The sequence below is a fragment of the Clinocottus analis genome, unplaced genomic scaffold, assembly GCF_023055335.1.
Source record: "Clinocottus analis isolate CAN_PGR_092001 unplaced genomic scaffold, fCliAna1.0.p SCAF_8, whole genome shotgun sequence".
In the NCBI taxonomy this organism is placed as follows: domain Eukaryota; kingdom Metazoa; phylum Chordata; class Actinopteri; order Perciformes; family Cottidae; genus Clinocottus; species Clinocottus analis.
The window spans coordinates 3012509-3029277 of record NW_027176240.1 but is presented as its reverse complement, the minus strand read 5'-3'; the positions used below and the strand labels follow the sequence as shown (position 1 = coordinate 3029277).

The following is a 16769-nucleotide window of genomic DNA, read 5'->3' as shown; positions in this document are numbered from 1 at the left end:
GATGTTTACGCCACTTGTAATCATTGTATTTCTTTTCCAACATACAATCTAAAACCCTGGAAAAAAAAGGAGTTTGGAGACGAGCGAGGTGTCGTCGTGCGTCGGATGTGACGAGGGCTTTGAATTCCTCGTCAGTAGGCGGCGACATCAACACACCGACTACGTCTGCACTTCCTTTTCCTGCCATGATCTGGAGCCTGATAGATGTACGGTAAGTGGTGCGTGGAGTGTTCGTTACAAGACTATTCAGCGCTTTGAAGCTAAATATATGATCCCTCACAGCTGTGATTGCCGAATGATGGCAGAAAATCTACTGGACACAAATAGATATTCGAGGAGGCAAAAAAAAACTTGTGTTTTGATTCCCCCAGCTGGAAATAGAAGTGCGATAGTGAAACTGGGATTAATCGTCAAATCGAGGGCAGATTTACTTAATGAGGTTACAATGTAGAGACAGCGGGAGGTTGGAGTGATTTAAAAGGCTGTCCTCAGAGATTACGCCTCATTAAACGCAAATATATCTAATCAGGGCTTTAAAAAACAACAACATTTGATGAAGAAGAATATCTGTTTTTAATCGCATTTAACAGTGATTGCTACCAATCACCACTTCTATCTATTTTCAATAACCTCTGACAACAAAACTGCTTAAATACAAGATTACTTGAATTACACTTCAATCACTTTTGGTCACTTTAACCGCTTCTGCAGTACAAATACATTTTATTCTGATATAATATTGTTATTGTGCATTCTTTACTGTTTTATTTCTGTTTATTTTCATTACTTGTTTTGTCTCTAGTGTGCACTTTACCTGTTTGCTGCTGTAATCCTGCATTTATACCCACTGCGGGATTACTAAAGGAATATCTAATCTAATATGAGTTAAAGCTTCAGCTCTACTTTTCTTACCGTGAGCGTATGAAATTGTCCTCTGGATAACATGGTGCATCACTGAAAAAGTCTTCTCGCAGGCCATCTGGGGAGAAGAGAATGATTGTTATGAGCGTTTCTAATCAAATCAAAACCCAAAAGATCGATGTTTTTTTTAAAAACGCTTCATCTTCACCTTCAGGTCGTTGGGGTAGTGGTGCGTCCACGCTAGCAGCATAGCCGCGAACAGATCCCCAGTTCCTACGAAGACGGCGTCTACTTTGTGAACTTCCATCCGAACCCTCTGCGTCGTCCTGCTGCCGTCGGGACGAACTGAGCGAACACACAAAGACACGGCGTGTTGGAGGGAGGGCGGGGCCGCAAACGAAACAATAAAGGTCACGCAACAACACGGTGGTTGAACCTACCCTTGCGCTGGCTGCCGAGCGACACGAGGAAGCGGTCTCCCAGTCTGGAGGGCAGATCGGAGGAGGTGATGACCACTGTGTCTGGGCCCATGGCATGCAGGAGGTCCATGACCTGCAGACAGGCGAGTGTTTTAAAGCAGCATGACGGCGTATTCTGTGGACTAGTCGTTCTCAAATGGGTACGTGAAGGCACTCCAGGGGCTAATTTGAAATTAGCATCCTTTAAAAATAGTTATTTAATACATATTCAATCAAATATAGGTGTAAGTTTAGACACTGAATTGTATATATTCTATATTAAATCAGACACTGATGGCACAGCGCTTTGTGTTACATCTTTTTTTCAGCCCTAAATGCTTTGTGCTGGTCAGAAAAACGACATGTGTATGCGTAAGAAAGGAAAAGAAGGACTGTAGAGAGAGGCATCCATTACCTCCACGGCGTCTTTTTCTGTGCTGATGTTTTTCCCCGTCAATAATCTGCAACACAAGCAAACGGCACTGTAACGTAACACTCAACATCTAGTTTTTGGGACAGAAAAACAGACAATAAACCTTGAAATATCGTAATCCACTGATGGGAAGACACAAGAGAAATCCCTCAAGTTAAGTGAGCCTTCAAGGTATACAGGAAGAGCTTTAACATGATCCTGCAGATGTATGGAAACACCACTAGGGGGCGTCGCTGCACAGTAAAGATAACGGAGCCGAGACGCTTAATGAGGAGCCATAAACAACAAAGTATTTAAACTTCAGGATACAGGACTGAAAATACATCGACTTTTAAAGCTGCGTGGTTTTAAAAAAAGGTAAAACAAAAAGGACGAGCCGCATTTTGGTGTTTTTTATTTCCTCCCCTTGTAAATTCTTCGCAAATGTGTAAAACCACTAATTTAAAATATTCAATACCGCGCATGAGCGGCGTTACATGAAGATGGCGTCTGCTGACGCTCAGCTGCTCACACGGCGACTCACCGAGGTGATGAAGGTAATCCAAACCGAGGAAGTTAACGACAGACGCGAGATTTATTAGATTTAACGTCAACGCAACTCTACATACACGACAATAAAAACTTGCACTCACTCGGCCTCAAACTGGTTCGGAGTGATGATGTCAGCAACAGGAACCACCTTGTTCTTATAGACCGGATACAGATTCTGAGGAACGTACTGGAGGAGCGACACGCAGGAGGTTAGAGTCACATAACACGACAAAACACACACACACACACACACACACAAATAGTGCTCCACATGAAGGACTACACACACATAACTGAGTGGGTTCAGTTTTCATGGTTTTAAATGAGCTCTGACGGACAGAATATTATCTTAAATCCCCCAAAACACACACAAACACACACACACGGACACACACACACGGAGAGTGAGTCACTGCGCATGTAGTGATCACAATAATCCATCCGTCTCACTAACACACTGAAATACATACACGAGGATGAGCACTAAAACCCTCCCACACGTATTAAAGGCACAAGAATCGTAAAAAAAGAAGAGAGAACATTTTCTAATAGGGGCAAACGCACACAGACACACAACATAAGTGCACCTACAGGACACTAATCTCACCATAGATCCGTGGTCGCCGAGGACGGGGTCGCATACTGAAACGACACAAACAGCAACATTCAGAGTCAGAGCGTAAAGAACGCAGCGTGAAAGAGGATTACGAAGATGTGAACACGTAAGAGAGTCACGACAGGAAAGAGGTTCATTTTCAACGTCGAAACTCCCTTCAATAAAGATAATGTATTTATTATTATACCTTTAGCAGCTGTGTAGATACAAATAATGGAAGATTTGTACAGAGGGTGGCAAAAAAAACATATTGTGGCCATAGCACTGACAGTGTTATCACTTTATAAAAAGGTAATATGGGAAATAGAAGGCTAATTTAAACTTCAAATGTTGTCTACAGACTTCTTTTTCCCTGTTTGAGTCGTCGTAATGTATGTATTTAATAACAATGTTCTCAAGAGAGAAGAAGGAAGAGATCTGGTTTCCAAATGCAGAATAAAAATGCATCAGGAACTGGATCTTTCTGCCCTCATGAAAACGCCCGTCGCCCTCTGGTCGCGTATTGTTTCTGAACAGCGGCGGGAGGTCGTCACCGACACGCCGTCCACGGGCCGAACGGCCGTGATGTGAGCGAAACTGATTCATGCAACATGAGATGAAAGTCATCCGAGAGAGAGAGAGGGAGAGAGAGAGAGAGAGAGAGAGAGAGAGAGAGAGAGAGAGAGAGAGATCTGGATCAACGTCAGGCTACATTTGAATATTTAACAGTATTAATTATTTAGTTTATTTGCTGGGTTTACACTTTAATCAGAGGCTGAATTTGCTGAGTAAGTGTTTGTTTTTTCCTCATATCGAAGCCGCACTAATGCACATTTTTCAGACAACAATGGGTGGGGTGGCAGCGTGCGGCGGGGGGAAGCGGTCGCTCAAGGTGACGAAGCCACAGAGAAATATCACCTGACCGGCTCCGCTATAGGTTTTCTTTTTTTAGCCTCTTTTATGTAACGTTCCAGAGCGCCGAGGAGCTTTTAATATAAAGCCTTCAGAGCGGGGACCACACAAAGTCAGCCTTCGCTGACGTTCACATTGAAAAACCCTGAAAAATAACGCTTTATTTTACAGTTAAATTGTGTTTTTAGACCCAGCGAGAGACACAAAGTGTTACATGTTAACTGAAGCAACACAAACTGCACGTTATACAGAAATGCATCAATTAACCTTTGAAGACACACAACCCTAAAGTTAGCTCAGAGTGTGAGGAAACAACAAAACAGAAGATGCATTCATTTCAAAACAAACGCAGTAACTTACAGCGCTCACAAAAATGCAGTTTTCAGTGACACCGATGTAAAAAAATGTTTTAATGAAAAACATGCAACGTATCCTCTTCCTCATGATATCTAATTAAAGGTTAAACCGTCCATACACAGTGTGACGTTTACTTGTGGTTTCACGCAGGACATCCAGCCCGACCTCGTCTCTATACACAGACTTTGTCGTTTTTTAAACCGCGTCACTTCTCGTGATGACGTACAAATTATAGCGCTGCACTTTTTTATAGTACAAGTAGGAAGAGGGAGCCTGAAGCAGGCGGCTGCTCACCGTACACCAGGTTGGGGTTGGCTCTCTTGAGCTCCTGCACTATGTCCACTACCATCTCCAAGAAGGACGTGTCTCTGGTGTACCCTGAACACAACATCATCATCATTACGTGAGGCAGTGACGGAATGTAAATGCACATTGTTTAGCCACTCAGACGCTCTTTCATTCATATAAGAAGAGAAAAAAGTACTGAAAATGTATTAAAATGCAGAATTTTGGAGGAGGAGAGCGAAGGGATAATTAACGGAGGATTAACTGGATGCAAACACAATGACGTGGAGCTAAAGCTGCGGCGCTGTGGTGACGTACGAGAGCGAGGTATCACCTGTTAAGACGTAGTCGTACTGGTGAACGTTGTTCAGCTTGATGCCCTCGTAAAGAACGTGGAGCTCATCGGCTGTCAGGACTTGGCCTTTCCAATGAGAATAACCTGCAGAGAGGAAAGAGAGAGGAGAGCAGTTATTGTGGCGGCCAAGTTGCTGACTCACCTTTTGCACTGCTTTTAGTGACACTTCAACACAAATAAATACGCACACACACGCACAGACACACTGTAAATGTGTACGTTAACACCCCTTATAGCTGACACACACACGTTAGAACTCTGCACTAACCTGATAAAGCTTTTAAAACTTAGAATAAAATGTGGTTTGACGGGGAATGTGCAGACACTGCTGTTTCAGTCTGGACATTAAACATGATGGGGAAAAAAAAATATTCATATTTTACATGCAAAACATATTCATGGTGTAGAAACATGCCCTTGTCGCTCCTAGAGATCACACACACAGTCATGTTCTGCATCGATTTACAAACAAAATCTATGTATTTGTATTTTTATATGACCATTAAACTATTCTCTTCCTGTAAAGCAAATTATGAAGAAGACTATCCATCCACCGTTAAAGGAGCAATCGAACGCAGAGCATTTCCTTCCTGTAACTCCAGAGACTTTTCTTGGATGCGTTTCAGGAGAGCCGCTGCTCCATTGCTATGGTTTCTCCCATATGGTCTGCGCTCTAAACAGGGTTTTAAATGCAGGACTTTCTAATTAGAAGCAAGTTATTTTCACGCAGTTTGTTTAGCATCTTTTTTTTTTAGAATCTGAGCTTCTCTCCACCTTTTAGCCTGAACTCATGCTCCTATCCAGCTGTTCCACAGATGTTTTTGACTGAAAAAGGTGACTTCTTCCAAAAAAAAACCCACAATGCTCTCTGCCAGCATGACTCAAGAGCACCAGCTCCTTCTTAGCCCATGTGACTTGAAACCAAGTGGTGTGAACATCAATGAATGGAGGACGAAGAAAAGAAAAGAAAAGACACACACACACACACACACACACACACACACAGAGTCTGGTCAGCAAGGGTCTGAGGCGAGGGGAGGATAAGGACACACACACACACACCGTCTATTGACAAACACACCTACATTGTGTGTATGTGTGTGTGTGTGTGTGTGTGTGTGTGTGTGTGTGTGTGTGTGGAGGGCGGTGTGTATCGACTTTCATTCGTGTGCATCTGGGTGTGAGTGTGTGTGGCGTGTACCGCTCTGGATGTACAAGAACGCGGCGGGAATGCTAATGCCAGCGCGCGTCGGCGCACGTCTGTCTGCGTATGACATGTTTGCTGCAGGCCCGATGATGTCGCAGCTTCAGGTGAGTCACAGCCGGGTCACGTGACAGTGTGGGGTGGAGGAAAAGAGGGGGGGGGGGGGGGGGGGGTTCTGGTTGCTTAGCAACAAGCTGGGAGAAAGCCAAAGGGGCTAAGAAAGAGAGACTAGCATTCAGAGCGCTGTGAATGTGTGTGTGTGTGTGTGTGAGAGAGTGAAGGCAGGCCTACAGATAAGAGCTGCTTCTGTCGTCATCATTCGCTGCTGTCGCAATTCACGACGCCTGCTGCTGTTTACCACCGCTCTCTCTCTCTCTCTCTCTCTCTCCTGCTCCCTCGACTATGTTCATGTCTTTTCCACCACCCTCCGTCCGTCCGTCCGTCTGTCTCTCCGATTAAAAAAAATCTCTCTCTCTCTGTGTCTGTCTCTCCGTTCACCTTCTCGCTCCCTCTCGGATGCAGGCGTCGTCTTCGATATGTCACGCCGAATTACGAGCACCTCCTTGAAGAAAATTGCAAATGCTGCGCGCCCGCAAGATCTGATTAAACAGCTGCCGGAGTCTCTGGCATTTTTTTTTTTGTTAAGGTCACTGAAACAAAACACAATTCACACCGTGATGTGAGGATTTTAATTTTTTTTCCCCATCGTTGAGGAACCTTGACATTGTCCTGGGCTGTGTCCTTGTCTACTCTGTTCCAAACTCTGTCGCCTAATTGGTCCCTAAAAAAATGTAATGCTCACGGCAACTGTGTTCAATCAGCAACTTTTGCCGCAACACAATCTACCGCCATCTGGCCAATCAGAAACGTGCAAGCAGTGCGGCAACCTCCGGTTCTGCCGAGTAAAGCCAATGCAGAAGTGTCTTAAAAGCTACATTCTCGCCACTGACCACCAGGGGGCGACTCCTCTGGTTGTATAGGAGTCTATGCTTCATGTGTTAAAGATGCATTCTCTCCACTGACCATCAGGGGGCGACTCCTCTGGTTGTATAGAAGACTATGTTCATGTGTTAAAGCTGCATTCTCTCTCCTGACCACCAGGGGCGACTCCTCTGGTTGTATAGAAGTCTAGTTCTAGTCACAGCTGCCTCATACGGTCAACGAGGCTCCAGCAGAAACAATCCATCCAACCGTCCTGAAGACAGAAGTGCCGACACACAAACCCGAGTAAACGTTAGTTTAACTGCAAAGATCCTGGACTGAGGAAGAATTATTCTCCTACAACCTTCAGCAAACATTTTGAAACTAAACGAGTTTGACTGGTAGCGTCTTCCCAGGCTAATTAGTTTTTGTGCTAAAGGTTTTGAGAGCTTCTGCTGCCTCTAAAAACACACAAGAGGCGGGTAGCATTTCATGTGTGGTGCTCAGAACAGAGAGTAAATCTAGCAACTCACGGGCCTGATTGGAAAAGTGGTAAAAAGAAAAAGAAGAAGATTGAACTCATTGTATTTTTCCAGGAGGAGGATGATGATGGCGGTAGCTAAGGAGTTCTAGCCGGCCTCTTTTCCTTTCTCATCTTCTTGAGAGTTGAACATGTGCGCTATCGATCGAGCGCTCACGAGAAAAAGGGAGGCTGAAGACAAAAAGTCCGTGCGAGCTTTGCAATTTTTTCTCGAAATATGTTTTAGTTGGGTGGCTTTAAGAGGATGTGGGCAAACTCCAGTTTTCGATGTTGGGATAGAAAATAGATTCCAAAGAATTAAGAAAGTCACGGTTGAGTTTCTTTAGGTGGTGAGAAACTTTGTAGATGTTCGGCTGCATTCCAAACCGCTCTAATGTAAAGAAATCGCAGCGTTTCCTCCGTCTCTGACGCTACAGACGCTCGCCCACACAACTACATGACAACACGACAACAACACTAGTCCTGCAGTACACCTACAATCATGCTCGCCCTCGTCTGCGCCGCCGCACCACAATCAGCGACGTCTCGACCGACAATGAAATGAGAAACGACTAACCCGGCTGGTTACGAGCGGCCTCCTCACACCAGCCCGTCATCAATAAGATGTCAAACTGCTCGCTGACCTTTTGCCAGCTTGATTACACTTGTGATTGCTTGGATTCTCAAACGAGAAAAACTAGACAACCGTGACATGGCGGTGAATGTCACAACACAACACTGTAAAAAAAACAACCACATACAAAAGGGGTAGTGTTATTAACTAAATACTATGTTTAGAGGAGGGTGGGATGACTGACAGGTTACTTTTTAATGTACAACACTGGGTGGGTGTCCTCTTACCGACTAACCAGGATACATTTGATAAATATTCATCTTGTAGATATTAGTTAAATGTTAATGCTTAGTTTTTGTGTTCTACTCTGTTGTCCTCAATGTCTGTTTGTACTGTATATGTCTCTTGTTTATTTGTATATAATATGTACATAGATGTGTCCAAATTCCATGTTTGTGTCCACACACACACACACACACACACACACACACACACACACACACACACACACACACACACACACACACACACACACACACACACACACACACACACACACACACACACACACACACACACTTGGCTAATGAACCTGATTCCTAGAGGTGACTTCCAATAAGCAAAGTGTGCCAGCCACAAACCACATGTGTTGTAAACTCTTGTCGTATTGTGTTGCAGTCTGGATGTCGTTCTTTACTGTGAAGCAACAGGCAACAGCTGTCCAGATGTGTTTGTTTTCACAGCTGATTTATTCTTCAGGCTTCAGGTTGCATGAATAACACGAGCTGAGTCCGTCCATCAGCGTAAATTACGAGGACACTCGCTCGGGGCCGATCGGCGACGAGAAGCATCATCGGTCCAAGTTCATCTAATCTATAGCAAGTATGTTTGTTTTTTTAAATTGTATTGAAAACATGTCTCTATTAATCCGTAATGCATTAGTATTGAATATACAACATTGGCTCAGACTTTGCTGTGGCGACGTGAGACACATCTCTGCAAAAAGCAACACATTAAAATGGTGCCAGTCTACACGAGGAGGACGAGAAGTGAAGTTGAAGTGGACGTGGCGAGATAAACACACATTTACTGTGACGGAAGGCAAGAAGAAGAAGAAGAAGAAGAAGAATTGTTCTTCTTACTTCTGGATACATGTTACAAAGTAAAAAAGAATACAGTTTCTTTGTTCATTATCTTGCTTCTATAGATTTAATCTTACCTCTAGTTCAGTACTTGCTCGGTTGTATTGATGTTAAATAAATCAAGAGTGAAAAGGTCCGTAAGGATTTAGTGCTGCACTCTCCCAGACAAAGCAGCCCTGTGTTTCGTTTAGTTTAAACACTGTTTTTGACAGGTCAAGGGAGGAAGCTCCTCGTGACTTCCTCCATCTTTTTGTTTGCGTTTGGCCAGACCTCTGGACTCCCAACAACTTGTGCAATACACATGAAGGAGAAGAAGTTAATCTTTCCCCTCATTAGACCCTCCCACATGTCCTCACATCCCTCCCCCTATGGAACACATGCGTGGTGCTCAAAGACTTAAGAGAGCTCCTCTTGAGGCCGAGTCGTCCTCCTCAGGATGAGTTCACGGATCTCGGCATCGCCGCTTTATCGAAACAAGACCGGCGGCATCCGAGACGAGAAAATCTTCAATCAAACCCCGAGGCGGAGCGAGGAGGTCCGAGTGAAATATGAATGGAGTCGGCCGCCCTGGGGACCGCTCTGTGTTTGAGAGACGTCCCGGTGACAGGCCGGCGAAGTCACCGACCTCCCCCGAAAAAAGCCGTGACTCACCCGGCTGCCGACTCGTCAGCCTCGAAGGCGTCTCTCCGAAACACTCGCCGAAACACTCGCCGACACTTCCATCACGACACCGAGGGGATCCGACTGACTCATGCGCACCCACACACACTTACTCTCTCTGAACTACAACACACACACACACACACACACACTAACGAACAAATATGCTATTTCATCTGTCTTACCTGTGTGGTTGGAGAACTGGACAGAGTTGATGGAGTCCACCTCAAACCCCAACACCTGGAGGAGAAAAGAGAAGAAAGGGGAGGAGTCACTAAACCTGGATTATCTGCAGCTGAAACCGTTTAAGCTACGGCAAACACACCCAGTAGACATGGAGCATCGTCCGTACTCATTTATATAGTATATATTTATATATAGTCCGATATTCGTTGTACTCGTAGCTCTGTGTTTGGTCTCAACCGGCTCCGAGGGGAAAGAGGGTCTCTTTAGCGTTCGAGTGCACCAATATGTTCACCAGCTAGTAGGGGTGGGAGAAAAAAATTGATACAGCATAGTATCGCGATATTTTGCGGGGCAATATTGTATTGATACACAGAAGCTAAGTATCAATCTTTTATTTAATCAAATCTAAACTTGTTGGTCCTGGAATAATAAAAATCTATTTATATTAACAAAGTTTCCCTTTGGGGACAATTTGCGGTTGAAAAAAAAAGGTAATAAATCGCAATACATCGCAATACTCAACGTATCGCAGTATCGTGATAATATCGTATCGTGGAACCTCTGGTGATTCCCACCCCTACCAGCTAGTAGACAACTTTGTCTTTTGTCGACAAGTAAAGCAGAAAAAAAAAGCAGAAAAATCCTAGAAAAGCTAGAAAGAAATGTTGTTTTCTGAAAGCACCAATAGCCACCCATTAAAAAATAGCATCACTCGACATGAATATTGTGACATTATTTAACTGCAGCATGTAAACGCGTATCTGGAACTCAAACTTAATAAAAAGCTAAAAAAACACAAGTCCATCTGGCTTCTTTTAACCGGGGACGTGATCTACGAGCTCAGAGTGAAACACGGCTCTGAAACAGCTCCATAAACTAACTCCTGGTGTCCTCCCGTCTGTCTTTTTTTTAATTCAATTACTAGAAAGAACGAGAGAAAGACACAGGAACCATCCACGTGCGCAGTCACTTGTTATCTGAACGACTTTATTTTAATTATCGGTTGAAACGAGAAGCAGGCGGACTGAATGAGTTCTTTGTTCTTGCGTCATTGAGAGACAACAATCTGCTTTCAGAGCGGGGAAGGCAGCGACGCGACCCCCTCTGACCTTGAGCTTTTCAATGCTCCGGCTCCCGCCGTCTGACTGATGAAAACTTTGTTTTCTTTCTGAAAAGGTGAATGTGGAAACGTACCGCAGTCTCAGTGGGGTCAGGAATGCAGAACAGGACGCCTTTATATGGAAATCTGACTACTTAAAGACAGTAACAGGTGAATAGTCTTCTTCTAATCGTTGTGATCAACTAATCATATTCAAAAATGGGGTGAAATCCAATATATGTCAGAAGCTCAGAAACACCTGAAACTTGTTCTTGAGAAAAATGTTAAAAATCAAAGTTCTCAGTGTGAAATGTTGATTGTTGCTTTACTGGCTACACTTAACTACATCTAATGCAGTCAATCCTACCATTGAAATACTGTGTCTATTTTTTTAAAACAATTTTACAGAGTTAAATCTTTGAAAAGGTCAAACCAAGGACGTTGGAGTTCATGTCCGCAGGGGGCGCCTTCCTTTAAAGTCAATTTAACGGCTGTATTATGCGACGCTGTGGAGTTATATTAGGTTATATTACACATTGATTTGAGTGAGATAATAATAGAAACACATCCAGTATGATACAAGTCAGCAGCACAAACTACAACGTCTAAAATGACCATACAGTTAAATCAACATCGCTAAAAGCGTTGACAGAAACTGAGCATTGTATGAAGGCAGGGTTCATCGCAGGACTTTTGCATTCAGAGTGTACTCACTTTAGTTCGGTCTACCTACTAAACTTACAGCGCAGCTTTAATTAAACATGGAAAAGGTTATTTTCATTCACAACCACACACAAAAAAAGAAGTTACCGACTCTCTCAGCAACCTTCTAATGACTCCCAGTTAAATTTAGAATTGATTTGGAGGGTTTTTTCGGCTGGCTCGTGGCCATTAAAATGTATTTAAAGATCCGTTTGTGTTTGCCTGAATAAAAAAAAAAGGTGCTTAACTGTTTTTTCTTTTTAACTGTTGGTGTAAAGCGGTGCGCTCCTCCTGATGTAGATTGGGCTAAGAATATGTTATTTGGGTCACATCCTTTTCTCGCTTTATTCATAAGCCTCAAGTCAGTGACACAGATAAGACTGTTTACAATGCTGCCGACTGGAAAGCGTCGGCAGAGACGGAGGAGCGGATGGATGTTAACCGCGATTATCAACATTTTGCCTTCTTTTTGTTGTCGTTGGAGGAAGCACTTACGGTACTTATGGTAATTCCCAGATGAGGAAGGCCTCCCGCGACTGACGAATGAAGGGTTTCTTTTAATTAACGTGTGCCACAGTACAGGCTGAGCACGTCTGAGTCAACACAAACGCTGTGTTTACTGCATCGTGACTGAGCAGAGAGAGAGCGCCTCTGCTTCGGGTTAGCTCCTATACGTATAGCGTTAGCTTGCGAACATGAAAAGCACATGTCTATGTTGTACTGGTGACCATCTGTGTGTGTGTGTGTGTGTGTGTGTGTGTGTGTGTGTGTGTGTGTTGTCTTTTTGTTTACGGCATATTTGCACTGCAATCTACAATGTTTCTCATTCAGTCTAGAAACTAAAGCCCAAAATTATGTTAAAATTGTTTATTTTGTTGGAAATAAACGAGACAACGGCCATGCTAGCAGCTCTCTGAGGCTGAGCTTTAAGCTAAACGCTAGCGTCAGCGTGCTACAATCCTGTTTACATACATTTAGCTATCCTGTTAACCACGCACGCCATCTTAGTTAAGCATGTTAGCGTGCACACATTTGCTAAAAAAGTGCAGCTGGGGTTGATCGGAAACTCCTTGGTTGTTCATAACTCCTTGGAGTTGTTCATAACTCCTTGGTTGTTCATAACTCCTTGGAGTTATGAACAACTTAAACTCCAGCCTCAAGAACAAGTTCAAGCACTGAACGCAGGTTTGTCTGCCTGCAGACGACGAAGAAGTTCCTCTAAAGGACGCTTCGGATCAATGTCATCTGAAACTGAATGAGAGGTTTCTTTCCCCCCACCCCAAAAAAAAAGCCTACATTCTCTCTCAATGGAGTGAAACGAACGCCGTCGAAGACGTCAGCAGATCACCAGCTGGCTGACTTGTCCTTGAGCAAAACGCTGCCAGCTTCCAGGGACACTTTTCTGACTCTAGCCGTTTTCAAGCAAAATGGAAACCTCGACCCCCTCTTGAGAATGAATAACCCATTACATTGATGATTCGCCTTTACACAGTCTCTCACCCGAGAGGACTTCTGCACGAAAACAATCTGCTTTACTTATTTTTTTCTCGAAGCGGAACATCCTCGTCTTTTTTCCTGCTTGTAATTTGCATTTGGGGGAGGAAATCACACAGAGTGCGAGACTAAATAAAAAAATAATGCCAATTCGATTTTAACTCCGTATTCACGATGGGGTGCCATACGACAGTACCCCGTCCTGAATTTGGTCTCTATGTGAGAAAAATGAATCTACTCAGTCTGGCTCTGAGGCAGCCCTGTCTCCATCTTCAGTGACGTCACCAGGAGGAATCCTGTGGCGGCCAATCAGAGCCCGGCTTCCTCCCACTGCCGTCTCCTGCCTTCTGACAGGCCTGAGATCCTCTGTGCCGTCAGCGTACACTGAGAGAGAGAGAGAGAGAGAGGGAGGGATCCCCTGCACGCCTGCTGCTGACGACGACATCATCATCATCACCATCATCATCCCTTATCTCAAACACCAACTGAATCACGGTTGTGACTCTGAATAGTAAGAGCAGCTCCGTCGCTGGACGGTGGACTTTTTGTTTATTGGTTTGATTTTAAATGAGTGTACAAGCATCGCTAAAACACTGTAAAGTTATATACGACGTGACCCCGGTGTCTGACGTTGACTCAGACTGCACATTTACGTCATTATTATTCCTCATTCGACATCTCTTTAGATGCAAGAATGTCTGAGAGTTTTCCATGCAAAATGAAATGAAAAAATAAGGTACATTTTTGTAATTTTGAAAGCATGGAACGGTGCGTAAAGAAATCACAAATGAACAGTCGGATACATAAAAGCTAATGAAAATTGTGAAAGGCTTTTTAAAGTCGTGATTTGAAGGAACAGAACTTGTATAAAAGACCCCAAAAAGTATCACGAAGGCTCTGTTACTGACACTGAACAATCAAAACAGCGTGAATGTAATCGTATATACTGTACGAAGAAATGTTTTTAAAAACTATTTAAAGAGACACATACTTATATACATTGGTACACGTAGTACACTCAGTACACGTAGTACAATGCACTGGTTACTATCAGTGTCAAGTCTAAGCTCCATAAGTCTGCACTGGTGGACCACTTTAAACATAGTCTGGTACTAACAGGTCTGAATCATCCATGGTTGGACATTAGTGGCCGCACTGAAGCCGGTGACATGCATGACAGCCCAGCAGCCATTAGGATAACCACAAAATACATCCCGGGGTGCAGCGGGGGCTAAAAATAGACTCAGCATTTCTCACAACAAGAGACTGTCTTTCAGGATGACGGGACGGGTATACCGTCGGCCTCCACCGGCCTCACAAACACCGCCGACTGCAGCTGGTGGAAAATATGAAAACTATAACAGTCAGCGGCCTCATTGTGACGATTACAGACCCCAAGCAATCACTGTTATCGTCCTACTGTCAACATTAGGGATCATAAAAGGGAAGTGACTATCGTTTGCATGGCCAGGAGGATCTCATAGCCTCTCCGTCCTTTTTTGTGCTATTAAATAAATGGCTTGTTTTGTCAGCATTGGCCTTTTTTTCTGGGCTCCTTATTCTGGTAGTTATGCCTTTCTTGTATAGCGCTCAGTGAACTCTGCCTGCAGGTTTAAGGCTCTATTGCTACTGTGAATGTCGGTTATGACTCAACAGGACAGCCACTACTTCCTATTAATATTATTATTAAAGAGCTAAATGTATGTCGAGCCAGCCAATAAGCTTGACTTGACAGCTCTTCATCTCTTTACAATCTGCTTTGTTGTCAGTTTATCGATTACTTAGAGGATCAATACGGTCACGAATGTTTAGGGTAGTGAGATGTATAACAATATATATATATATATATATATATATATATATATATATATATATATATATATATATATATATATATATATAGTGTCCTAATATACTTAGTATAATGTCACACTGCCCAGTAAGGCTGGGCGATGTGACCTGGCATCTATATTAATATAAATGAGCAGATTTACAACTAAAAATAATATTATTTTTATCACACAGTCAAATAAAGACTAAAATAAGACAAGGCAGTTGCCATATTATCACCATATTATTACCCATCTTCCCCAGTGACGTGGTTTGACGACCATCGTTGATGATTGGAGGAGAACCACAACGTGCACTACACCTGTCGTTACATGTAACCTACTGCACGTTACGTGTAACCTACTGCTCGTGACGTGTAACCTACTGCTCGTGACGTGTAACCTACTGCTCTTCACGTGTAACCTACTGCTCGTGACGTGTAACCTACTGCACGTTACGTGTAACCTACTGCTCGTGGCGTGTAACCTACTGCTCGTGACGTGTAAACCTACCGCTCGTGACGTGTAAACCTACCGCTCGTGACGTGTAACCGACTGCTCGTGACGTGTAACCCTACTGCTCGACATCGAGATGACAGTACTGATATATATTTTTCTTCATAACACGTTTCGTGAAACCATCTTTTATGGTCTTGTACCCTAAAATAGATCACGTTCAGCGGGAGGACATACAACTAAGCTAACCGTTAATGATCAATTTTGGCAGATGGCCGATTTATGCTCGCGGTGGTTGGTCAAGACGAACTTTAAAACGACGTAATTACCGGTTATCGTCGCCAAAAAAAGAAGGAAAAACAAGTAAGCCGGATGGCCCCACGAAGACGTTGTCCGATTATGGACGCACGAGGGTTGTATTTACCTGTAACGGGAACGAGGCGCTCTTGTTGCCCACGTATCCCCGGACTACGTGGCTCTGTATGGACAGCACGCGACACTCCATGGCGGCTCCCGGTCAGCCGAGGGAGGGAGGGGGTGACGATAATCCGTTACTTCAACGTTTCAACCACATCCACACATAACCGGGGAAGAAGGAAATAAAACGCTCCAAAAAAAAAAAAAGGCGAGCTAACCAGCTGTGTGGCCGTGAGCTCGTGGGGGTGGTGCTAGCGGGTGATGTGCAGTGAGCGCGTGTGATGGTGAGAGTGGGAGAGAGCGCGAGACGGAGAGAGCGCGAGCGAGCGAGCGAGCGAGCGTGTGGCTCGTAACACAACACACACGCCAACGGTTGAGCAACCACCGTTATGGCGTTATTAATGTTGCCGTTAACGTGCAGCGAACTGACGATTAAAAAAAAGTGTGTCACGAGCCGACCAGACAACCGAGGGGTCACGTGCAGCTTCACGACCACTGAAGGACAAGGTATCGCACACACACACACACACACACACACACGCGCGCGCGCGCGCAAGCCGGTGTTCTGCGCAGGCAATCCGAGTGACCGCCTAAAATCCAGTGACGTCACCGGAGGGCCACTTTACAGCACATCCTGATCAACACAGCTGGAATTGAATAAAACGTGAACGACAGCTTTCTTCTCATTTTGTTCTATTTTATTTTATTCCGTCGCTTGCCTTTGCATAGCCGAATTATTTAAAACCATGTTTTACATTAATTCGTTACACTGACGGGT

At 44.1% G+C, this 16769-nt stretch overlaps 1 protein-coding gene across 5 annotated transcripts in view; it reads right to left on the bottom strand.

Moving 5' to 3' along the window:
- The window catches only part of LOC137780258 (pyridoxal kinase-like), a 98230-nt gene extending 81757 nt beyond the window's left edge, over nucleotides 1-16473 (bottom strand). For all 5 annotated transcript variants that reach the window (XR_011077127.1, XR_011077128.1, XM_068568724.1 and 2 more), the window contains exons 1-10: nucleotides 15999-16473; nucleotides 9994-10048; nucleotides 4767-4871; nucleotides 4442-4525; nucleotides 2891-2925; nucleotides 2385-2470; nucleotides 1735-1780; nucleotides 1302-1413; nucleotides 1070-1206; nucleotides 913-979 (exon numbers count right to left, since the gene is read on the bottom strand). Coding sequence is in view for 3 of the 5 variants with exons in the window: in XM_068568724.1 (XP_068424825.1) it covers nucleotides 913-979; nucleotides 1070-1206; nucleotides 1302-1413; nucleotides 1735-1780; nucleotides 2385-2470; nucleotides 2891-2925; nucleotides 4442-4525; nucleotides 4767-4871; nucleotides 9994-10048; nucleotides 15999-16079 (808 nt within the window). In the remaining 2 variants the exon portion in view is untranslated. The remainder of the gene's footprint in view (nucleotides 1-912; nucleotides 980-1069; nucleotides 1207-1301; nucleotides 1414-1734; nucleotides 1781-2384; nucleotides 2471-2890; nucleotides 2926-4441; nucleotides 4526-4766; nucleotides 4872-9993; nucleotides 10049-15998) is intronic.
- Nucleotides 16474-16769: the final 296 nt, after the last annotated feature.